Below are 25,902 nucleotides of genomic sequence, written 5' to 3'. Positions count from 1 at the left end.
AACCATGAGGGATCACCAAAAGAAGAACCGGACACAGTGACCTGCAACCTTCAAGTGATCCAAGTTTCAATCTTCAGTGTTTTTACTGCAAAATCCTCCAGAGAACAAAAGAATAATCAACTATTCTAACAATCAGTGGGTTGCTGTAAAGAAGTTGCATTTAAATGAAATCACCATGTAAGTTTCAAAGTGTCTGTGTATTCAAAATGTGCAGACACTCTGATGGTTCTATCTGCTAACTCTGTTTGGTGATGTCATAGTGATGTCATAAAAGAATGGAAAATATTAAAGTGACAACATTTCTTTCTTCACTTTGATCCTTCTTGACTTTGATCTTGACAAAACTATTATCTATTAGTAGTTTATTGATACTTTCTCTGAGTTTATTAATACTTTCAGTAATAAAAATAAATTATCAAGAAAAGATTACAGTTCCTGAGTAACATTGATGAGGAGACTTGTGGTGTAAAGGTTGAATGAGTCCAGTGACTTGAGTTGAAATAAAGGAGGGAGTTGAGGTCAAAGAAACACACTTTGACTCCAAAGATCCAAGTTTAAATCTTCAATGTTTTTACAGCAAAATCCTCCTGGAAACAAATAAATAATCAACTATTCTGACAACCAGTGAGTTACTGTAAAGAACTAAAAAGAAATAAGGTGCATTTAATTTAAATCACCATGTACAAAGTATCTGTGTATTCACAATTTGCAGAAAAACTTAAAAAAGCTCTGAAAAATGTTGAAGCGTCTGTAGTTGAAGTGTTTTCATTGACTAGATGTCCATGAATGCACCATGCTGAGCTGCTCTCTGTGGTTCCATGGTGTAATGGTTATCACTCTGGACTCTGAATCCAGTGATCTGAGTTCAAATCTCAGTGGAACCAGACTTTACTGGTGCTGCTCTGCTGTGGTCAACATTCTCCACAATAGTAAGAACCTTCCATGGACAATAAATAATGATTGAGGACAAGTGATGAGTAATTTTCATTATCAGGTGGGACAGAAGAAGCTGCAGCCTGGACTTGAGGCCAGACGTCTTGCAGCAGCCAGTTCAGAGTTTTCTGGAGAGGAAGTTGACTCCAGATCTGGTTGGCTGCTTTAAAGCTGGGTGACGTCTCCTGTAAGTCAATGAGCTCAAACTGCATTTCTGCAGGCTCTTCCTCAGGGACACATGAGAAAGGATTTTGGAAGAGGTTGAATGACTTCTCATGGACCCTGAAGTCGGAGAAGCGGTGGTCGAATTCCTGTCTGAGTTTATTTATGATGTTATGGTTCTTGTTTGAACGCAGGTGACGTAAAACGTGGCGCCCGTCTGTGTCGTCTACAAGCGCCTTGCAGGCGGGAAAATGGGTGAGATGTCCCTGTTTGAGCTGTCCCTGCAGCAGTTCAAGTTTTTGCTGGAAAGTTTTGACATTGTCAAATAGTGTGGAAATGAGCTTCCCATGGCCCTGCAGCTTCACATAGACCTTTTTCACGACAACCTGAAGTAGCGCCTCGTGGAGCTCAATCACTTCCTGTTTGTGTCTCATTGAAAATGGACCTTATCTTTTCACCGACGCTCCTGAACTTGCCAGCTTTTTCATTTGCTGATGCGGAGGCCATCGCAGCGGGGAATACATGAACAAATACACTTGAAGAAGGGTATAAGTTCATCCATGAAGAATATCTCCACAGCTATCAAGGTAAGAAAAGACGGAGTTCAGTGAGCTAACCGCGGCGCTAGCTACAACATATGATGAAGATAAACATGGTGACTAAGGAGCCTCATCTAGTCTGCTAAAGTATTAGAGGTATTTATTAGAGGCATGATCTAGACTTTTAAATGATATTTTAACATTCTGATATGTGTTTGCTATTATAATATAGAAAAGTGATGATGATGATGCCAGATGTTCACCTTCACCCTGCTTTGCTTCTGCAGGCTTCTAGTATCACATATTGTGGAGAGACAGGTGGTGGTCAGAGCTCCATGCTTCAGCTCCATGAGGAACCATGGAGGGACAGGTAGTGGTCAGAGCTCCATGCTTCAGGTCCATGAGGAACCATGAGGAATGATGCCAGATGTTCACCTTCACCCTGCTTTGCTTCTGCAGGCTTCTAGTATCACATATTGTGGAGGGACAGGTGGTGGTCAGAGCTCCATGCTTCAGGTCCATGAGGAACCATGGAGGGACAGGTGGTGGTCAGAGCTCCATGCTTCAGGTCCATGAGGAACCATGGAGGGACAGGTGGTGGTCAGAGCTCCATGCTTCAGCTCCATGAGGAACCATGGAGGGACAGGTAGTGGTCAGAGCTCCATGCTTCAGCTCCATGAGGAACCATGAGGAACCTCACAGACTGCAGGTTGAAACAGTCAGAGAGTCGCTGGGCTCATGTTCAGTTGTTTGACTTCCTGTTCTTCAGCTGTCAGATGAGAGCTGAAGAACTTTCATGTACGATGGACACTCCTGTATGACAGAGAGCTTACTATTCCTCTTCTGCTGCTCTGGATTCTGGGACTTGATTAAAGCTAATTATGTTTTAACAAGTATCAATTTCTATATATGTGTTAAAAACACTTCTCTGTTTTAGATCTCACTGGGTGTTGACAAGCTGAGTTGTTGGTTTATTCCTGTAGTTGTGCAGCTGGTAAAGGCTTTAACAACCATGTAGTTGAACTCCTGGATCAGCCTGCACACTCCTCCCAGCTCCAGCTGCCAACGCTTCCTCCTGCACTGACCTGCACAAGTCATCTACACAGAGGGACCAGACCAAGAACACAGGTAAAAAAAAAAGAGGAACCATTGTTTTCCTTTTATAATATCATTTAGTACGTGACAATCTCCTTAGTAGTTTTAGCAATTTAAGTAAAAATCTTAGCTCTCACAAATCTATCCCTCCATGTCCGACCAAATTGCTCACCTGTCTCTTTATTTATTTGTCATATTTGTTTATTTCTTGTAAGGGGCTCCATCCTGAACCTGCCAGTGAGGTGGTGGGGGAAACAGATGTGTGCAGTCCAGCTGTGCAGAGCTTACACAGGTGTCATTTATTGGTTTGTAATGTTTTTATGCTTGTAATGTTTCCTTTGTCATAACTTACTGTGATGATGTCACTCATGTGTTTGTAGGACCACTTCCTGATCCCGACATCCTGACATCAGGAGGAAAACTATGCCAACTGGAGTCCCAACCACTCAGAGCTCTCCTTTTAGATTTCCTCCCAACTTTGGAGTGAGTCCCAAATAGATGATGTGTCCCAGGTTGCTGACCTCAAGGTTCAGGATGGCCACACAAGTCTGAGGCGTTCACACACATACTACTGGCAGGGACAGGGTTAGCTGGTAATCACCAGATTGGAATGGTGCCACTTTGTCACTGACACATTTAGAACAATAACTGTTGAGCGAGAGCGGCGTGATGAATCGTTCACTGACCAGATGAAATCAAAACTGGACATGTTTTACTTCAATACCATTAATGTGTTTATTTCAATGCAGTAATGATCACATTAAAATGTATAAATGACCTTTTGTCACTTTGTGTTTTGAACATTAAATCTCAAGTTGTGTGAATCACTGTAAATAGTGTAAATAGTGTAAATAGTGTCGAACATGTCAATAAGCTGCTCCTTCAGGCCCACAGCCACCCTGAAGGAGAACATTAAAACTCATCAATCAGAGGCATTCTGGGGCAGCGCTGGGTTCAGGCTTCATCTCCTATTGTCTGAGCTCTGGTCCAGTATATGAGGCGGGATGCAGGTGGAGCAATGGACTCCCAGAAGATCCGGAACCCTCTCAGATGGGAATTTGGTGTAGAACCGGATCTGCTCATCAGAAACACAGTCGCGAGTAAAAAGCATGGGAGACAAATCCACATTCTCCAGCCTGGCTTCCAACTCCTTATTATATTCAAGAGCTTCATCTAGTGCAGCTGTGAAACCAGAAAATAAAATTACTTATTATCTTTACTTACAGTTGTCAGACATTAGTGTCAGAAACACACGACGTACATCTGAATATGAGCATCAATTATTTATTATTAGACTTTACATCCATGGTCTTCATTGGCTACAGGGCCGATCACAGCTGACTTTGGGTGAGGGCACTACTGTATAACTTGAACAGGTTACCAGTCCGGACACAGACAGTCAATCACACATATATACCCACACATATTCACAGTCACCAATTGGCCTAAAATGTATGTTTTTGGTACTGTGAGGGGAAATAACAAGAAAACCGTTGCCACAACAGTCTGAATATAATATAGGCACACACACAGCTCAAAGTAGCGTGTACTTCTGTGTTGAATGCTCATGAAGCCATCAGGAAACACAAGCAAATTAAAATGAAAACTGTATTTATTTGTACACAATAGTTAAACACAATGTTGCAGCAACATGTCAAAAGTTTCATTTATGAATTTCAATTTTATGAATTAAAATCTTAATATGTTAAGCAATTCAAAATGAAATGAATAAAATGAAAACATAAAATGTATTACCTGACGGGAATAATTGCAACTAGAAAGGATCAGATGATTACATGTTGTTAGTTACATTGCCAGAGAACAAACTCAAAGGTAAGACAGTGAGAATCCCCGTGTCATCTGAAGGCCACTTGTGGTTATGGAATCATCAGGATAAACACACAGGAAAGCGTCCCCATTCCCCAGCTCATGTTTCCGTACCATTCAGTCAAAACACTGCAAAAGAAAGAAAAAAAATAAACAGGTCACATTGTCACTTTTTGCTGTCGGTTCCTCAGTCCTGCTCCGTGGTCTTTGCAAGCTTTTTTGTTTGCGTGTGGTTTGTTCAACTATTTGTTACCATGTTGTTCAGTCACAGCTGCTGAAAACTGATATGAGCCAAACCAGCCTTTAGCCACTGTCGGTGTTCCCAAGAGCTCCGGAGGTTACAGAGACAGTGGTGAGTCCAGTATATTTTAAAGGTCATTATTCTTACTGACACTTTTCCTAATGTTCCATTTAGATGAATAACCTGATCAGGAATTAAGCTTTAAAATGAAAGATTGCAAAAATGCAATTCCATCTCCACCTCATGATGAGCCTGTGTTTAAGTGAAATACCTGAGCGAAGGATTGCCATGTGTTTGATCAAACCTAAAGGTTTAGTTTTAGGTTAAAGCTCAAATTGATATTTCAGAAAGGGCAGTGTCCCAGTCTTTTAGGAATACTTGTCACCAACAACTTATATATTTAATTTGTATAATCAGAGGCAATAATCTGTTTTAGCCTCGCTGGACTACAATGAATTTACGGCTCACTAACTGCAGTTGAACTATTGTTTCACCTTCTACCGTACAGCATAGGACCGACTGAATACGTTTATGTGTGTGTTTGTTCTCCTCAAGGGTTGAAGAATCCAGTCAATCTGACAGAAATATTGTTAGTTAATGTGATAAACTTTGTCTATGAGCAGCTTGTAGAAGTGAGAGCTACAGAAACATAGAACACAAAAGCCTCATCAATGGTGGAGACGTTACACAATGAAAAGCTTGTAGAATATACCTACACGGCAAACAGGGAATATTCCCTAGTTATTCAAATGAGAGGTGAGGAAATGATCTGATCTGTGATACTAACAGTGTGTGGACATGAGAGACATTTGTTTGACTGATGGCACGACATGACATTTTGCATCAAAAGATGCAAATAAGCAGAAATAATGAGGAACCTGCTGTTGGTGAAGGTGTTTTGTAATCACATAGTACAAAGTTCATAATACTCAGTGTAGAAGTCTATAGTCATCTTCTCAAGTTATTGACCCTGGGCTAAATGAAAAGAATATATCAACTTAGTACCTGTATTCCTGCTTTGTGATGTGATTTAACTAACAGAATTTCACACGTTAGGATTGGTGTGTTTCAGGAGAAAACAGGAAGCAAAGGGGATTGAAAGAAAAACCTCCAAACAGGAAAATAGTGACAGATGAAGAGCAAATCCAAACTGGTGAGACTGTGTGTGATGTGTAATTAAGCAGATCCAAGTGAAGTGTTTTGTTGTATCTAACAGTCTTCTGGTGCCTGGCTCAGTACACCAGCATGGAGCAAAGCGGGTCCCCAGAATAAAAAACAAAACAAAACTTGTTGATATAAAACTCACCATACAATACTGGATTACACCAGTGGATATCTTTTACTGATGTTATACGTCAACATCCCATTAAAAAATAATGTCATAAGGTAATAGATAGCTGCATGATTTTGTCCATCACATTTGGTCCTTCAGCGTCATTTCTGCCTTTGATAGTAAGTAAGTTGTTCTGTGGTTCTCAGCTCCAGCTCATGTAGAAGACTTCAGGACAAAGTGAGACCAGTGTCACTCTGCAGTGGAACAAAGTGAACAACAACATCAGCTTCATCCTCCAGTTTAATGGTACCGAGACAAACATCAGAGCACCAGATGGAGACGGACCAGTAACTCACACAGTCTCATGTCTCTCTGCTGCAACTGAGGACACATTCACTGTCTTCTCTGGGTTTGGGAGCGTCACAAGCAGTGGAGTCAGCATTAATGCAGTCACTGGTAAGATGCTGTTTTCAGGAAGCTGTGGGAGTTTGATTGTGATCCCACATGTGTATAATGTAGTTATTTGTACTACCAACGTAATTCTTGTGGCTCTTTGTCTCTGACTGTTTGGCCGCCCCTGCTCTATAAGAACAAGAAGAAAGTTCGCTGCTCCAGCATCTTGCCGAACAACAACAACAACAAACGTTGGCACATCGACCAGCTTTTCTTCAGTTCTTATGGGTTCTAATAGGAGGATGCAGGGGCCTTTACTCAGACGTCTCAGCTGCAACGGAACAAATGTGTTTGTTGTGGCTGGTCCCGCAGTGTTTACTGTCACGTGATGATGTCACATACCTGCGTCATCATGCAGCCGTTCACAACCCTGACTCTCTGCGGTGGGACGGAGCAACAGAGTTGGGTGTGGGTACGCTGTTTACCGTACCGTGCGGTACCGTGCAGTGGAAACGAGGCCTATGATGCCTCTTTACATGACTCAACAAAAAAGAGCTGGCTCGGTTACAGTTAGTCCAGAACTCAGCCGCCAGACTTCTGACCAGCACCAACAGGAGGGCCCCCCCCCCCCCCCCTGTGTTAAGATCTCTTCACTGGCTCCCTGTTGAGTCTCGTGTTCAATATAAAATCTTGGTGCTAACTTTTCGAGCCCTACATGGTCCAGCTCCTCCTTACATTGCTGACCTCATAAAGCCCTACAGCTCGACTCGGACCTCGAGATCGTCTGGGCAGAACCTAATAAAAGTTCCATGTACTTGTTTTAAAACCCGGGGAGACCCATCATTCAAAGCTGCCGCACCCCGACTTTGGAATGAACTCCCACTTGACCTGCGCTCCCTGGACTCAGCGGACATCTTTAAAAAGTGCCTAAAAACACATTTGTTTGCCAAAACATTCTAGTCTAATCGACCCACGCTGCCGACTGTCGACATTTGTTGTGTTTTTAAAATGGTTTTTTTCTCTTATCTGTTTGTTTGTGAAGCACTTTGTGACTCCATGTCTGTGAAAAGCGCAAAATAAATAAAATTTACTTACTTACTTACTTACTTACTTACTTACTTACGTACTTACTTACTTACTTACTCTCAGGTGTGCAGCTCAGCTCCAGTACAGGTCTTGTTGACTCCGCCCAGCACACAGACACACGAGGAAGAAGAAAAAACACAGAATATACAGCAGCAGAGCGACACTTTGTTCAGTCACAGCTGCTGAAAACTGATAGGAGCCAAACCAGCCTTTAGTCACTGTCGGTGTTCCCAAGAGCTCCGGAGGTTACAGAGACAATGGTGAGTCCAGTATATGTTAAAGGTTATTTTTAGATTAATATTAATTATTTTATGACACGTTTCCTAATGTTCCATATCAGATGTGGCGTGTACATGAATAATGTGATCAGGAATTAAGCTTTAGAATGAAAGAATACTTTATTTTTGCATCTTTTCAAAGGTTTACCTCATGGAGAGGGGACTGGTGCTTTTTGTTCTCACAGGTTGGTGCAATTTTAAAAAGGCAATTACATCTGTAGCTCATGTTTCTAAAGTGTTGCTGCACCTTGTTAGGGTGACAAGGCCCCTAAGGGGGATTGGTGTGTTTCAGGAGAAAACAGGAAGCAAAGGGGATGGAAAGAAAAACATCCAAACAGGAAAATAGTGACAGATGAAGAGCAAATCAAACGGAGCATACTTTTGATTAATACATTGTATATTCTGGTTTGCTTTAGGAGTGATCACCAATGTAGGTTTTGGCCAAACTCACTACAACTTTGTAAATACTCCTCTGAACTGGACAAACGCTCAGCGTGTGTGCAGGGATGACTTCACTGATCTGGCCACTATTGAAAGTGCAGCTGACGTTGATGCAGTTGGAAACACAACTTCGAGCGATACTGGTGAGTCCTGAATACTTGCACCGTATTTGACACACACTGTTGTGGCCAGTCTTTCGTCCCAAAAATCTAAATTTAGAGTTGCACATTGAGGAGATTTTCGACTCGCAGAAAGTAAAAAACACTCGCAGAGAGATTTTCCAGGTTTCACAATAAAGATGCACTATTTATTTAAACAAACAAAAAATATTCTCTGTGGTTTACTTTCTTAAATAATACAAATACTTAACATAAATTCTAGTTTGTACAGGCTTGTGTGCCTGCGGTAGAAAAACCATCACTCCCTCCTCCTTCCACACTCACAGCTTCACCTCCTCCTGATTCTAAGGAGGAAGGCCTGACGAGGAGGAGGAGAGATCCACACATTTCTAATGATCAAAATAACTAACAAACAAACAAAAATAGGAAAACTTTAAATAGTATTTCTTATCATCACTTAAGTTTGCACCAATTTGACAAAGAACATTTATAGTCTCAAATGGCTCCAACACACACAGAATAATCCACAATGGCAAGTTTCAATTGTCTTGTTTTTGACCGAATCAACATCTTTTATTTGAGCAGGAAAAGCCTGGATTGGTCTTCATGATGACTTGCAAAACAGCTGGATGTGGTCCTTAAATGACAGCAGCTTCTATGGCGAGGGAGAGGCGACGTATAGAAATTGGTTCAGTGGTGAGCCGAACAATTATGCTGGAAGACAAAACTGTGGAGTACTTTGGAGTTCATTCAATGGCAAATGGGATGACATGTCTTGCAGTTTCAAACTTCAGTCTGTGTGCTTCAGTGGTGAGTTTTTTTAAAGAGTAACATTTTAAAAGCATTACTTTTTGACAAGAGCTTCCAGAAATGTCAATACTTCAGGCTGTGTGTAAATGTGTTGAATAAGTCACTGCCTTAGAAACTACTGTCAAATATTCAGCTTTTTCTTTTATTTTGATTCACAGCAAATAGTGGAAGAACTCATTCTTTGTTTATTAAAGAAAAAAAAGTGTCTATATTTCCAGGTACATTGAATGGAAAAGCAACCTTTGTTAGGATTGGAACATTAAGAAATTGGACAGAAGCTCAGAGGTTCTGCAGAGAGAATTATGTCGATCTGGCCAGGTACCGTATGAACTCACTAATTTGTTCATTCCATCCATGAATCTGTGAATTTGTTTTACATACAGTACGATGCAGATCTGCTACTCTTCCCTGCACAGCATACGAAACGAGCCCGAGCATGAAATGGTCAAGAGAGTTGCAGGTGGCAACTATGTGTGGATTGGTCTGTATCGGCGAAAAGTTTGGTCTGATGGGAGTGACTCTCTATATCGAAACTGGGAGAACAACCAGCCCGACACTTCAGGCGAGACGTGCGTCGCTACATCATTGGAGTCAGGACTGTGGTCAGATGAACGCTGCTCCACCCAACGGCCTTTTGTCTGTTACACAGCAAGTAATATATATATTATTTTTACTACTAAATACTGCATGCTTGTGGCGTTGATATCCCACAATAAGACTTATTCCATCCTTGCAAATTCTTATTGCAAAAACAATGTTTTCATAAACTCCATTTACAAATATTTGAAAGAATCAGTGACTCATCTCTCGGCACGTCACTGGATTACAATGCAAATGTTTGAACGATTTACATAAACCTGCTATGCAACAATAGTTTATATGTATGTTGTGTTAAATTGGTGCTTCTATAAACACAAGATACAAACATGTTTGGTCATTCTGTTTCACTTCTGCCACTGATAGTAAGTAAGTTGTTCTGTGGTTCTCAGCTCCAGCTCATGTAGAAGACTTCAGGTCAACAGGACAAAATCAGACCAGTGTCACTCTGCAGTGGAACAAAGTGAACAACAACATCAGCTTCATCCTCCAGTTTAATGGTACCGAGACAAACATCAGAGCACCAGATGGAGACGGACCAGTAACTCACACAGTCTCATCTCTCTCTGCTGCAACTGAGTACACATTCACTGTCTTCTCTGTGTTTGGGAGCGTCAGAAGCAGTGGAGTCAGCATTAATGCAGTCACTGGTAAGACGTCTTGACTCGTGTCATCAAACAGATGAACGATAGAAAAACAAAATACTTTAGTGGAAAAACTGTTTTTTTGTTGTTTTTCTTCCCTCGTCCCTGAGTTATACAGTCAAGCAACACATGTTAAAGTTAAATTACTGTTAAATGTACATACAGAATTTCTAAGTATAATGAATGCCGTCTTTCCGTTTACTTCATTCCATGTAAACCTGACTGCTTGACACTTCTTACAACAGAGGGACCCTGTAAGTATGCTTTTTTTTCTTTGTAATTGAGATTTTTCTTTTCCAGAATCTTTTCATCGGCTCCTGATCACAGGAACACCTCAAACCATACACCTACAAAGTGCAACCTGTGTATGAGGCAGAAGGAAGAAGGATCTTCTCATTTTCACCTCTCAGAAAATAAAGGGAAGACTAAAATAACACATCCGACGGATGTTCTCCTGAGGGATGTCCTCCTGAGGGACGTTCTCCTGAGGGACGTTCTCCTGAGGGATGTTCTCCTGAGGGATGTTCTCCTGAGGGATGTTCTCCTGACGGATGTTCTCCTGAGGGACGTTCTCCTGAGGGACGTCCTCCTGAGGGACGTTCTCCTGAGGGATGTTCTCCTGGGGGACGTTCTCCTGGGGGATGTTCTCCTGAGGGATGTTCTCCTGAGGGACGTTCTCCTGAGGGATGTTCTCCTGAGGGATGTCCTCCTGAGGGATGTTCTCCAGAGGGATGTTCTCCTGAGGGATCCCCTCCCAGACTTGGATCAAAGCATCAGTGCATTCCTTTTTGTTTGTTGTTTGTTTTCAGTTTTGTCATGACCATGTGTTAAATTAGGCTATTTTCATTTATTTTTATTTGTGCATGAGGGTGAATCTTCACTCTTTCACTTTAATAAAGTTGCCGGCCTGCATGCAATTCCTGTCCTCACCATTGAAGTGTGGGGGCGCTAGTCTTAAACGTCATTAAATCATACATTCGCTCAATTTGAAACAGGGAAACCTGGTAAATGTCGGCTTTCGTAAAAGAAAATAAGCTGGGGGACTCTGAGGAGCAGCAACAGAAGCTGATCCAGGTCTGTGGTGCTTCTGTCTGAAGGTAATATCGATTAACTGTAGTTGTCAAGTGCGTCTATATTTTTCTGCAGATTGTCCCCACTTGATAGGACATCCTCCCAACTGAACCACAGGACTCCACTCTTTGCGTTTTGGCTGCTTTTATTTTCTTTTGCAGTCATTTGCAGCAGGTGGAAAAAACCACAAAGGAACAAAGGGAATGCAGGATAAGCACATGTACATATGGTTTGTTTTCAGATTCACAGAGTTTTCACACCTTTCTTAACAACAAGCACATTTTCCATTCTGTGTTTTTCTCTTTAAGAATTGAAATTGTATTTTAACTAAGTGTACATTTTTTAGCAGTCTTATGGTGTTACCATCACAAAATAAGAAAATCAAATCACAAAATAATAATTTCCACATGCCTACTAAGTATTTATACTTTTCCCCTTAATTCTTAACCTTTGACTTTGTTCTAAATAGTTCTAACCCTCCGGCTAAAGCCGTGTTAACCAGGTCTCTCTCTGATAACATAGTAACTAAATTCAAGGAAAGAATTCCCTCTGCTATAGAATCAGTAGTGAATCTTCCTGACCCGTATACTGTTGCTAGCTCAGACATTGAATACCTAACAAACAGTCTGACAGATATGCTAAAAACAACGCTAGACGACATAGCTCCTCAAAAAATGAAACTGAAAAAACAGGAAAAGTCCTCCCCATGGTTTAACTCATCAACCCGCCAGCTTAAACAACGCTCCCGTAGATTAGAAAGAACTTGGCGTTCAACAAAAACAGACCTAGATTATATATCCTGGAAGGATAGCTTCAAAACTTATAAGAAAGTTCTGATTAGAAGTAGAACTAATTACTACTCATCCTTAATAGAGGAAAACAAAAACAACCCTCGGTTTCTTTTCAGTACTGTAGCCAAACTGACCAAGAACCAAAATAGTGTTGAGCCCACCATTCCTATCAATATATGTAGCGAGGACTTCATGAAGTTCTTTCAAAATAAAATGACAAGGCTTAAGGATAACATCCATCAAACCCTACCGTCCGTTAGCCCCATAACAGAGGAACTGGTTAAACCTAACAGTCATCTGGAATGCTTTCAGCAAATACAACTAGTCGAACTAAATTCCCTTATTTCTTCTGCTAAACCAACTACTAGCCTGTTGGACCCAATTCCTACTAGAATTCTGAAAGAGGCACTGCCACTAATCAATAATTCTATACTCACAATTATTAACCAGTCTCTAACAATAGGCTCTGTGCCACAATCCTTTAAACTAGCAGTTATTAAACCTCTCATTAAGAAGCCAAACTTAGACACAAGCCTTCTCTCAAACTACAGGCCGATCTCCAACCTTCCTTTCCTGTCAAAGGTTCTGGAGCAAGTAGTGGCTAAACAACTCCAGGATTATCTGCAGGAGAATAATCTGTTAGAGGACCTTCAGTCCAGCTTCAGAATGAACCACAGTACAGAGACTGCACTGCTAAAAGTTACTAATGACCTTCTAATGGCCTCGGATAGAGCTCTTCTATCTGCTTTACTTCTTCTGGACCTTAGTACTGCATTTGATACTGTCGATCATAATATACTTTTAAGGAGATAAGAAGATGCCGTCGGCATTAAAAACTTAGCCTTAAACTGGTTTAAATCATATTTATCTGACCGCTTTCAATTTGTTCATGTAAATAACAAATCTTCAATGCATGAACGGGTCCTGTGTGGAGTACCACAAGGCTCCGTCCTCGGACCCATATTGTTTAATCTCTATATGTTACCACTCGGAAATATTATTAGGAAACACAACATTAACTTTCATTGTTATGCAGATGATACTCAGCTATATTTATCAATTAAAGCCAATCAGGCCGACCAACTTGTTAAATTAGAGTCCTGTCTCAGGGACGTTAAGTCCTGGATGTCTATCAACTTCTTAATGCTCAACACATCCAAGACTGAGGTTCTAATCGTAGGTCCTAAAAAGCTCAGGGATTACTTTTCAGACAATCTGATTAGGTTAGATAATATTACCTTAACCTCTAACACTGATATTAGGAACCTGGGTGTTATTTTTGATCAGGATCTGTCCTTTATGTCCCATGTTAAACATGTCTCCAGGACAGCCTTCTTCCATCTAAGGAATATTGCAAAAATGAGAAACTTCTTGTCCTTCAAAGATGCAGAAAAAATGATTCCTGCCTTTGTGACTTCAAGATTAGATTATTGTAACTCCCTAATTTCAGGATGTCCAAACTCCTCTGTTAGGATCTTCCAGCTAGAGCAGAACGCTGCTGCACGTTTACTAACCAGAACTGGAAGAAGAGAGCACATCTCCCCAGTCTTAGCATCCTTACACTGGCTTCCAATTAAATCTAGAATAGAATTCAAGATCCTTCTGATCACATATAAAACTCTTCATCAGAAGGCTCCGTCCTATATTGAGAAACTTCTAGAAGTGTATCACCCTCCACAAGCCCTTCGCTCTGAATATGCAGGACTGTTGGTAATCCCTAAAGTCCATAAAAGTAAAACAGGAGGCAGGAGTTTCAGCCATATGGCTCCTTTACTCTGGAATCAACTACCAGCCTCGGTCCGAAAGGCCGACACCATTAGTTTATTTAAGAGGAGACTAAAAACATTCCTATTTGATAAAGCTTATCCTTAGGAATAAAATAGGAATAAAATAGGACCACTAAGTTGAGCTGCTATAGGCCTAGACTGCTGAGGGGATTTCCTCTCTCCCGTTAAAGGGAGGAACTCTACATTTGGAGCTTCTGTTTCTTGTCTTTCTTTCTTTCTCTCTGTGTAACAACATTACTGGAGCCACCAGACACTGCCGCCGTCTTTTTTATCCCTGACAGGAGGAGAGCAGGATCCAGGGGATCAGACCCAAGACTCACAGAGTGGGGTTACGACGGTCCTACTACCCGACCCCACCACAGCACCGGGACCCCACCGCAACGGCACGGCCCTTAAACTCCAGACTGAGATTGGCTCATCATCAGACCAACGCTCATCATAGACTTTTCTTAGTATTTGTACTTATCTGGCCTGTCTGCCACTCTCTCTCTCCCTCTTCTTTTCCTCTCTCTCCCTGTCCTATCCCATGTACTTCTCCCCCCAACCGGTCAAGGCGGATGGCCGCCCTTCCAGAGTCTAGGGTCCGCCCCACGCTTTCTTCCTGAAGAGGGAGTTCTTGAACTTCTCTCCATGCGAGGGAGTTTTTCCTGGCCACTGTTGCTTGTTACACCTGCTTGCTTTGGAAGGGTTTAGTTGGGTCCTGTTGTACTCTATCATTGTAAGAGCGCTTTGAGATGTTTGTTGATGTGATTTAGCGCTTTACAAATAAAATTGAATTGAATTGAATTGAATTGCTCAAGGACACTTGGACATGTGGACAGGTGGAGATGGGAATGGAGCTCCAACAGATGTGGTTCAGGAAGTCCAGCTTGAGCCCAGAATCACAAGGTCTCCTCCAGTTTGAAGTCAACATTGCTGATTTAAACCCTGTTGAGACGCTTCAGGAAATCATTTAGTTTCTGGTTCGTCACCAAAATGAGAAGATTTCAATCAGTTTGGTTTCCATTTGTGTTGAACTGCACAGAGGCTGACAAAAGGTCCCTGCTTGATAATGAATGTTAAAGAAGCACATTTCATTATTAGTTCTAACAATGCTGCTTTCTGTGGTTTGAAAAATGTGAGGTTAAAAATCTTGTATGAGCAGATGTGAACTTTGAAGAAATGGAAGTAAAATGTTGACATGAATCCAATGGCTTTTGTTCTTCACTGTTTTTATTTAACATGAATGAGTCGTAATTTCATTTTTCACTCTTTTTACACCACGGAGGAAAAACTACTGTTTGTTTACCTGCAACACGTACTGAAGTACATATCATGAAAGTAAAACTCCAGTGGAAACATGCAATGATTTCCTCGTCTCAAACTATTTATTCTAACAACAACAACCAACAACAAAAAAATGTATGTGATGTGGAATATTTTGACTTGAGTGACATTTAAACTTCACGTTCCTTAAAGCACACTGTTGAGTGTTGAGACGTTAGATGAGGCTGTTACGCTTGTTAAGAAACAGCAAGTTGTGCAAAAAGACCATTTTAAATGAGATCAAACCGTTAAGTTCTTTCAATGACTTTAATCTGGAAGTAACTCATATTTTAAGATTTCTATATAGAAAAGTTTCTGAATTGTACAAATCTCTCATTGATTACATTTACACTACTAAGTACCACAGTCACACCATGTTTCAGTCGATGACAAAGGAAATTAAACCTCATGTATGAGACTGTCACTTTGATTTGACATTTTAAAACAGTATTTCAATGTTTCTAGATGGAGTTTTTGAAAGTGATGTTTCAGAAGTGCACAGAAAGTTTAAAAGTCTCGTGATTCTAACAATTGATATGTCTTGTGTAAAAGATGTAATAGACTGTATTCTTAAGCAATTACTTATATATGCAATAGATCCTTTTTAACAGGTATTTTTCCTGACAGGATGAAAATAGCCAAGGTGGTTCCAAGCTATAAAACTGTAGACAAATACTCAATCTGATATTCTAGAATTTGTTTCCTCAGTTTGAGAAAAAAACAACAACTTTAAAACATTATATGTAAACAGACTGGATAATTTTATAGAAAAATACAACTTACTGAATGATCATCATTATGAGTTGAGAAGAAAATGATCAACATCTTTGACATTAAATGGGTTTTGTTATGGGTGGATGGATGGACGCAATAGAAATACTGACCTGCAGTTCCCCCTATATCCAGTAGGTGTCAGTATGAAGCAGCTTTGGAGACATGGGGAGCAGGAGGAGGGAAAAGGAGTGTTTGAAGTACACGGCCAGTATTATAGATAGTTTTTACTAAGATAAGCAGCTCATCTACTTTAATGTGGGGGAGAACAATGTGTCATTATTTATGAAGTGAATCATCATCAATATGCAAATCTGAATGAAAATAAAAATAAAGTTTTTTCATGATCTTTGAATGATTTGGGGACTTTTTTTTATTTTATCAGTTGATTGTGACCATAATAAAATGCAGGACAAAGTTTGTAGGTACATAGAAATGACTTGTTATGAACAAACTCAATATATGCAGGGTAAATAAAATCTGCACAAAGTATCACTGCAGAACCGAGAAAGGATTTGTTCACAAACAATATCAACAAGAGAATAACATCAACCTAAAACAACAAATGTACTTTCACTACACAGTTGTTTGTGAAAATAAAGGCAACAGTGCAAATGTAGGTGAGTTAACAAAATAATTAACTCGATAAAATACATGTAACCTAAATATAAGAAGAGTAATGTTACTTTGACAGTGAACACAAAAGGGTTTTTCTATTCAGCCAGATTCATATTATAAGTAAATATCTTTATATAGGTATTTATCTTTCAGTTCCAGTAAAATAATTCATGTAGATTGATTTCAACTGACTGAATATATTCCATGTCTCTCTGAATAGTCTAGAGTTAATCAGTCTACTGTAATTACTACTATGAAGACGATGACCAATTACACTGAGAAGAACAACATGAACTAATGCTGGAGATGATTAAATCTAACTTTCCTTCTATAAATCAGCTCCCTGGATATTGCTGCCTTGCTCAAAGGCCTCTGGCAGTGACTGCTGTCTCTGTGCCGGGGTCCAGTAGTGGTTTGGGGATTCCCCGCCTCCTCCCTCCATTTTTTGGGGGAGGTAATTTGCCAGCTAGATATACGATAAACAATAAAGTAAAAGAAGTACCTTTTAAAATAATCCACAGATTTCATGTGTTTTCTTGGAACATTTTTAAAAAGACAAAGACATAAATCACCTGCTCTCTTTAACTTGTACATGGATGAGTTATCTCAACAACTGAATAGTTGTAAAAGTGGATGTGTGCTGGGTAACAAGATAATTAATCATCTCATGTCTGCTGGTGATCTGGTCATTCTCTCTCCCAGCAGGTTTCAGCAGCTTTTAAATATCTGTTCTGAGTATGGCTTAAAATCTGATGTTAAATATAATGTTAAATATAATGTTAAATATAATGTTAAATATAATGCCACATAGAGCACAGTTCTGATATGTAGAACTAAGGAGGAGAAGGATCTCAACTTCCCTCATTTTTACCTGTCAGAACAGGAAGTCACTGTCAGTAGCAAAACAAAATATCTGGGACATCTCATCTCTGATAAAATGTGTGATGATGATGATGATCTGGATAGACGATGCCGTACGCTGTATGTTCAAGCCAACATACGAGCAAGGACATTTTCTATGTGCTCCATCCATCCATCCATCCATCCATCCATCCATCCATCCATCCATCCATCCATCCATCCATCCATCCATTCATCCATCCATCCCTCCATTTTCTCCCACTTATCCGTTTCCAGGTCGCGGGGGTGGCAGTCTGAGCACTGTCGCCCAGATTCTATGTGCTCTGATAATGTGAAAATGACTCTCTTTAGAGCTTATTGTACTCCCTTGTATACTGCCCCCTTGTGGATTAAATATAGAAAATCAAGCCTACGAAGGCTCAAGGTTGCTTACAATGATGCTCTGAGGATCCTGCTGAAAAAAACCTGGCTGGGAAACAGGAAGTGAGATGTTCTGTCAAGCAGGTGTTTCTACATTTCAGGCTCTCATGAGGAATCTGATGTATAAATTTATACGCAGGCTTGAGGACTCTCAGAACACCATGATAATGCTGCTGAATAATCTCAGTCATAGTCCTGTAAAAAACCACTCATCCTTGTGTATGGTATTATTGTATTGGTATGGATGTCTTTTATAAATAGGGTCATATTTGACTTATCTGTGATTATCCTATTTCTGATATTTTGTTTTATATATTTGTTTAATGTATTTGTGAATGTTTTTTTTGGACTCCTGTGTCTGCAATAAAGATAAAGATGATGATGATATATAATTTTGTTTGATTGTAAAGAAAAAATATCATCATTCCAAACTAGTTCTGTGTACAAATGTTTATCCACAAATAAATGTTAACTATGACCTTGAAGGAAAAACAGTCATTAATGTGTTCTTTTATTGATGAGGAAACAAGAGTGGAATTAATCACACAGTTTCACAGATAATTACCTTCAGCAGAATACATGGAATAAAACGAGATCTCGGGCTCAAGCACCAGTCTGTCCTGGAGGACCAGGCTTCAATGGTCAAGAGCCCAGAGTACAGGAAAACGTTGGTTTATAAGCATTTCTTTCACCCCTCCCTGTACATATGGTGTGGATATCACATGTTGTCTTTATCGAAACTGACTATATCTCGTGTTCTGTCCCGAGAAGTTTTAGACGTCACAATCGTACTTTCTTCAGACAAGGAGGTTGTCACCTCGACATATGTTGCAAACTGGTGTGTTTGTAGTTGCATCCTCCCATATATGGTCGTGTTATTAACAGTTCTGAACAGAAGTGAGACAAGCTGATTATACTGGTATGTAAGCTAGTGCGTTGATAACTCATAACACCTATTTCTTCCTTTACCTACAGCAACAACAAAAGTTGAGCAAGATGGCTGAGCGGGAGTTCAGAGTGACGGCTCCTCCACTATCTAACTGGCCAGGTTTAAAACCTGTGGTTTATGAGACTGTTGATGGCAAGCTTCTAGTTGAGGACCAGTTTTTAAACTTTCTCCTGGTCAGAATGAGAACAATGAGCCAGGACCATCTTGTTCTAACAGCTTCCAACACGTTGGACTTGAAATGGATTGAATCCTGAAGAACGAGGCTGTTTGAACTCGGTCCTGACACCAAACAAAGATGTGTGGCTTTTAAAGGAGATCAGAAAAACATCAGCTACATTAAAAGTTGCTTCAAGGTTTTGAATGAGTGCAGAGAAAACCTCCCTCGGTTCGTCTCCCACTATTTGGATGAGCTACCGCCTGTCACCTCTAACAGCATAGATTAGACCAACTTGCTGAGTAACATGGAGCGGCTCCAGAGTGAAATGTCTGCGCTCAGACATGGAGTGAAACTACAAGCTGGTGTCAGCGAGGGGCTGCATGAAATCACCTCCACTACTGAGCACAGAGTTGCTGCTTTTAGTCACCATCTGAAACCAGGACATGACGGAGGGCAACACAGGGCTACGCCCAGCGTCATCACACATGGCAGTGAGGCCTCACTCCCTGGAGCCTCTACCCTGGGTCAAAGACTGGTGAGGAGGATCTCGGCAGAGTTAAAGTAGAGACTTGGCCGTGATGTAACTTGTCAGTGTATTGACACTGCAAGCAACAGGTCCAGCTCATTTAGACCAGGATACTAAATAGAGCAGTCAAACCTCAGTTGATAACCTTAAGCCGCTCCACACACCTTGTAGTCAGTGTTAACATCAGACAGAAGAGAGTATTTCAAGATCAATTCTAACTCTGCAGACCTGAGATCAGATCAAATCAACTGGCATCAATTCAAAATGTCTGATAAACAGAAGAGAGGTTGACATGCAGGAAATAAAAATCTGTTGTTTTGTTGATATTTTAGTCTAATTATGACAAACTGAAGGCAGCATGTAAAGAAGATAGATGAAATGTATATATAGAATAATCTCCTAGTTTGAGGCACATCACAGCATCCTGGTCTTTTTGTGAGTTGCCAAACCGTCTGTATATTCATCCTCTTTCATTTTGATAACTTTTTCTGAACGATACACCAAAGATAAAGTCATGATCATGTTTTCGATTGGGTTTATAGTACTGTGCTAATATTTAGTATGCAAAACAATATATTTAATGAACTAGACCTTTCATGACTGGGCAAAGAACCAGCCAATGTCATGATCTTGCTCAGTCATGAATTCTTGCATCAATGCTACAATGGGAATCCCGAACCAAATAAAGGTGAAAGTCAAATATTTTTGCAAATGTGGGTCAGGGTACTCTGATAATCATACATATAATGAAATTATAACTTAAATGTGACTGGTGACTGGAATTGAGGGTCATGAATTTCAAATGATGTCATGTTGCATATTATGACTTGATTGTAAAATTCTATTGTGTGTATGCCAATATCTTTTTGGAAGAAACGCCTTAAATTACACTATGTAGATAATCAAAAAGTAACAGGCTGTGGGTTTCATACAAGTGTGTAAAGTTATTCTCACCTTTCAAACAGGATGTGTGTGAGGGAGCGTTGGATGCTCTGCCTGAGCAGGTGATCAGGCTGACAGGGCCTGGAGGAGGGCGGGCTGGGTGCTGGTGATGCAGGCAGATACTGAGTTCCATTCCATGTTAAAGCTGAGGAAGGCTTCTGGGATGATGTTCAGACTGCGGGATGGCCAAACGGAGACTCCATTTTCTTTGCTGTGCAGTCTTAAGAGAGGCGGCTCAAGAGGTGCAAAGTCTCGTGATCGGGGTTCATGGCACTTGTAGTCTATTGACAGAAAAGACACAAGACAGAGTTCTTTCGTAGATTATGGTTTGTCAACACGTCCCTAATATATTTTGAGCCTGTCCTTTGATCTCCTTTGCTCTCCTTTGATCTCCTTTGATCTCCTTTGATAAAATGTTATCTCCTTTGATACAATGTTATCTCCTTTGCTCTCCTTTAATCTCCTTTGATCTCTGAGTGCTAAAATAACTCAAAAATACCTTTGTCAATGCCACATGCGTTTGCAAAACGAAGCTAGAGGGGGATATTTTGTCTATTGAAGCACAAGAAAAGTTCCCCCTGCTTGGACTCAACATATTAATTGACTTCACTGTGAGAACAGAAGTCAGCAGCACCGATATCATGACTCGAAGAGGTAAGTAACATTGTGTCCAGGACTCTGCGATCTCATTATGTCACCTAATGAGCTCCATGCTTGACAGTCACAATAGAAAATGGCTGTTTGGTGATCAGATGCTCAGTTTGATAATGAGCAGAAACAAAAGGCTGAGGCCAGTAAAAGAAAATCAGTTTTCGTGTTTAATCTTGGGCTTTGTTGGAACCATCACCATTTCCATTATTTTGGGGGAAATGATATTGCTAAGAATTCATTTGAAATCTCATGAGTGCTCAATGTTTATGTTTACAGCCCAATGTTGTAATTCACGATTGTGACTACAGGCTTCCTCACAAAGTGAAATAAGCCAGACCGTTCCTCTGACAGGGGTCTACTAATGGTACCGAGAACAAGGCTCATTACCAGGGTGACAGAGCCTTTACTCCCCGGCTCCTCGGCTCTGGAACTCAGGCAGGAAAACTCAATATCCTGTTTTAAGTCTCATCTTAAAACTCATTTTTATCACTTGGCTTTTAGAAACTGATGTTCTCTTATTTTTAGTTTCTATTTCTTCTTGTCTATTTTTAATTGTTCTGTATTTCATTGTTGTAAATTTTATTGTGATTTTAATGTAAAAGTACTTTAATACTGAGTTTAGAAAAGTGCAATAGATATAAAGTTATTATGTTTGCTGGTTATGTAACCTCAGAGACTTTTAATACTTGATATGATCAAGATAAACAGCAGCTCCACCAGAGTATTTCTCTACTGGACAGCAGCTCCTCAGGATATCAGTCATTTGACAATTGGGTGGAGATCAGAGTTCCACAATTCTTGGCCGCGTTTCAGGTTTCTCCCAGTTGTAACACACCTGAACACAATAAGAGCCTCCTTACCTGGCTTTTATACAAGCTTGATGATGACATCAAACTCAGATTGAGGTGTGCTAAAGCTGGGAGAGCTAGAACGTGCAGGGCATGTTGAGGCCCAGAATTGAGGAACCCTGGTGGAGATCATGAAAGCAACACTCCTCTGCATGGAGACTCAAAAGAATTGTTCTGCGTTGACATAGAACATCAAGAGACAGGTTAGTTTTATCCTACTGATGATGTGTTGCTGCAAAAGTGATCCTGCTCAGTTTCTTCCCACCAAGAGCCTGAACAGGGACTTGAACCCTGGACCCTCAGATTAAAAGTCTGATGCGCTATCATCTGAGCTACCCAGGCCTGCCAATACAAGAAGACATAGTACTCCACCAAGGTTGTGATTTTCATGGACAGGGTGTCGAGGTGCAGCTGAAGCAAGAGGAGACAAAAACTCAGAGAGGCTGACAGTAAGGTAAGGCTCTATACTTTCTATTTCATTGGACTTAAACTTTCTTACAGGTCTGTGCTCATTTTAATAAACTGGTGACATCTTATTGTTCCATGCAGAGACGTCCCCCTCCGTCCCCCCGGCTTTTATTAACACATGATCAATCTGAAGTTCAGAGTCAGTGTTGTCTCCAAAGATTGCTGAGATATTTTCATTGTAATGTTTCCTTGTGGCCGTGATCGTATAGTGGTTAGTACTCTGTGTTGTGACAGTGATCGTATAGTGGTTAGTACTCTGTGTTGTGGCTGTGATCGTATAGTGGTTAGTACTCTGTGTTGTGGCCGTGATCATATAGTGGTTAGTACTCTGTGTTATGACAGTGATCGTATAGTGGTTAGTACTCTGTGTTGTGGCTGTGATCGTATAGTGGTTAGTACTCTGTGTTATGACAGTGATCGTATAGTGGTTAGTACTCTGTGTTGTGACAGTGATCGTATAGTGGTTAGTACTCTGTGTTGTGACAGTGATCGTATAGTGGTTAGTACTCTGTGTTGTGGCTGTGATCGTATAGTGGTTAGTACTCTGTGTTATGACAGTGATCGTATAGTGGTTAGTACTCTGTGTTGTGGCTGTGATCGTATAGTGGTTAGTACTCTGTGTTATGACAGTGATCGTATAGTGGTTAGTACTCTGTGTTGTGACAGTGATCGTATAGTGGTTAGTACTCTGTGTTGTGGCCGTGATCATATAGTGGTTAGTACTCTGTGTTATGACAGTGATCGTATAGTGGTTAGTACTCTGTTTTGTGACAGTGATCATTTGGTTAGTACTCTGTGTTGTGGACGTGATCGTATAGTGGTTAGTACTCTGTGTTATGACAGTGATCGTATAGTGGTTAGTACTCTGTGTTGTGGCTGTGATCGTATAGTGGTTAGTACTCTGTGTTGTGGCCGGAGCAACCCCGGTTCAATTCCGGGTCACGGCAGTGGCTCCTAAAGTGTTTATGTTGTCGTCACTCATGAAGCTGCTCTATCATCAACTTGTAGACTGAAGGAATCTCAAGAAGATTCTAACTCCTTTAAAATCTACCATCAGTATGTCTGTTAGGTATTAGTGAAGGTTTTCTTATATTCATATATATTATCCTTCCGTGGAGAGGTCAATTTATTTAGTTTGTTATATATATATATATATATATATATATAAAGTAATATTTTAATAATAATAGTAAATTAATCTCTATATCCCCTTGTTTGTTTTCTTGAGGGATTATTTCAGTATTTGTTATTTATTATTTTTGTAGGATTCGGTGAAGCCCGCCTCTCCACCTATAAATAGGCGGTGTCTAAAGCGTTCGGGGCTGCCCTCTCTCGATGAATCCCGTACTGACACGCAGCCCGGCGGCTTCTCTACTTCGACCTCTCCCATTCGTACCCGCAGTCAGGCGGCTTCCTTCTCCGGCTCTTCCGCCTTCGTTGTATGTTTGGTGTTAGCACAGATCCTTTTTCCCTGGTGGGATCGGTGGTCCTGTTTTCGTTTTTTGTTTGTCCTGCAACAGTAGGTTCGGGGTTTTGTTTGTTAGATTGGGTGTTGGTACCGGCTCCGACGGCCCTGTACAGGGTTGGCCCGGTACCGCACCTGTTTGTTTGTTTGTGCCAGCCCACCAGGTACTTGTTCTTTTGGATATTTTGGTAGTTTAGGACACGGGGTGGTTTTGGGTTTTGTCGGGTTCTAGTTTGTACATAACCCGCTTGTTTTTCAGGTTGAACATTTTTTTCGAATTAAAAAAACCAACGAGTGAATTAAAAGAAAATTAAATAAAAATTGTAAAAATCCACCTGTTTCCCAGTGTCCTTCCAGATATGTTCCGTCCCTCCTCGGGGTGTAACAATGTCTCTCTGTGTCATAGTTACTCTAGAATAAAATAGTTACTCTCTATCTATCACATGTTGTTGTTTCTGTTCATATTTATTTATGTTCTTAAATTCTATTAACGTTTCAGTACAAATATTAGGGGTCCATATATTCTGCTGTGGAAAATGGACCTCGGGGTTCAGATTCTATGAGGGTCCTTTTACAATCTTACACTGGCACTGAGCCTCGATGGAGCCTTGGCCAAATGAACCCTCATCAACCATTTACTTTATTTTCTGACTCCACCAGATGGCGCTGTTGGTTTGAAGATAGAGGCTGAAAGATTGGCCATGAAGTGTGTTTTCAAACATTTGTTGAACAGACAGCGCCATCTAGCGCCATCTGCTTGTATTGGAGACTGCCTGAGAATAGCAGGTGCTGTGAGCTTTTAACCCCCCTGGCCAGAGGGGGCGCTCTTCTTGCTCTTTTTCAACTCAAATTTTCACAAACACATCAATGTTGGTAAACGCTGTGTGACCTGAGGCCTGAAGTACTACGAAGCTGGATTTTCTCTTATCCAGATAACTTTCCATACTATGACACTCATTCACTTCTCACCAGGATAAATCACCATGGTAATTTACCCTGAATGTCTAACCTCCGGAGCAGGTTATGTTCTGGATAAGAGGTCAAAGCTCCGCCTCCTGACCAATCAGATCTCTTGGAAAATGCCCCGCCCATTCTTAAATGATGGTGATTGGTGGGCAGGTTCAGCACTGAGCTGCAGCAGAGCGGAGATGAGAAAGTAATTTAGAAATCTTTTTGACATAATAGAATAAATCCTGGTCTCTGAGGCTTTGAAGGAAGTTTTTGTTCTTGACTTGTTCCAAGTCTGTTTATCTCCACGAGGGTTGATCTGGAATAAAGAGCTTAATGATCACACCTGACAGAACTGCAGAAACATGAATTTATGGAACCAGAACTACTCCTGTCGTCACGGTGATGAATTAATATTCCAACATAAAACACAAGAGAAACTCAGCCTCAAAACAACTGGATGGAAAATCTAAACTAAAAGAAGATCAGTGAGGAAGTTCAGCCCGACACGTTTCTGCTGGAATAAAGTGAAACTGAGTGATCACAGTGCTGTCTGTTTATATAGTCTGATGAATTAATCTGGTATAATCTCACCAAGTCAGCATTAACAAGTCAGGAATGTTCTGGCTTTGGCTGCAGCAGCAGTGTTGCTTTTAGCTGCTGGATGTGTTTTAATTCTTCATAATCTCAGAGATTAACTGCTCCTTCAGTAATCTGTAAACTGCTCTGCAGAGTTTCTCTGTGTGTGATTGGTCAGATGCTGCAAACTCCGCCCCTTTCATGTGAACAAGCACACGTAGGTCTGGGTTGAACCAGAGAGTTGATAACCTGCTTGGTAGTAACGGTGATCAGGATCAGTCAACCCAGGAAACAGAGAGATCCTGGA

At 40.7% G+C, this 25,902-nt stretch overlaps 1 protein-coding gene across 1 annotated transcript in view; it reads left to right on the top strand.

The window, feature by feature from the left end:
• Positions 1-7,708: 7,708 nt before the first annotated feature.
• Positions 7,709-25,902, top strand: part of LOC308123378 (C-type mannose receptor 2-like) — a 68,741-nt gene continuing 50,547 nt past the window's right edge. The window contains exons 1-3 of the mRNA XM_080485839.1: positions 7,709-7,809; positions 7,970-8,012; positions 8,244-8,411. Coding sequence (XP_080341965.1) covers positions 7,807-7,809; positions 7,970-8,012; positions 8,244-8,411 — 214 coding nt within the window. The 5' untranslated portion in view covers positions 7,709-7,806. The remainder of the gene's footprint in view (positions 7,810-7,969; positions 8,013-8,243; positions 8,412-25,902) is intronic.

The sequence above is a fragment of the Lipophrys pholis genome (genome assembly GCF_963383615.2).
Source record: "Lipophrys pholis genome assembly, chromosome: 18".
Classification (NCBI taxonomy): domain Eukaryota; kingdom Metazoa; phylum Chordata; class Actinopteri; order Blenniiformes; family Blenniidae; genus Lipophrys; species Lipophrys pholis.
The sequence above is the reverse complement of the archived record's forward strand: the minus strand, read 5'-3'. Positions and strand labels throughout refer to the sequence as shown.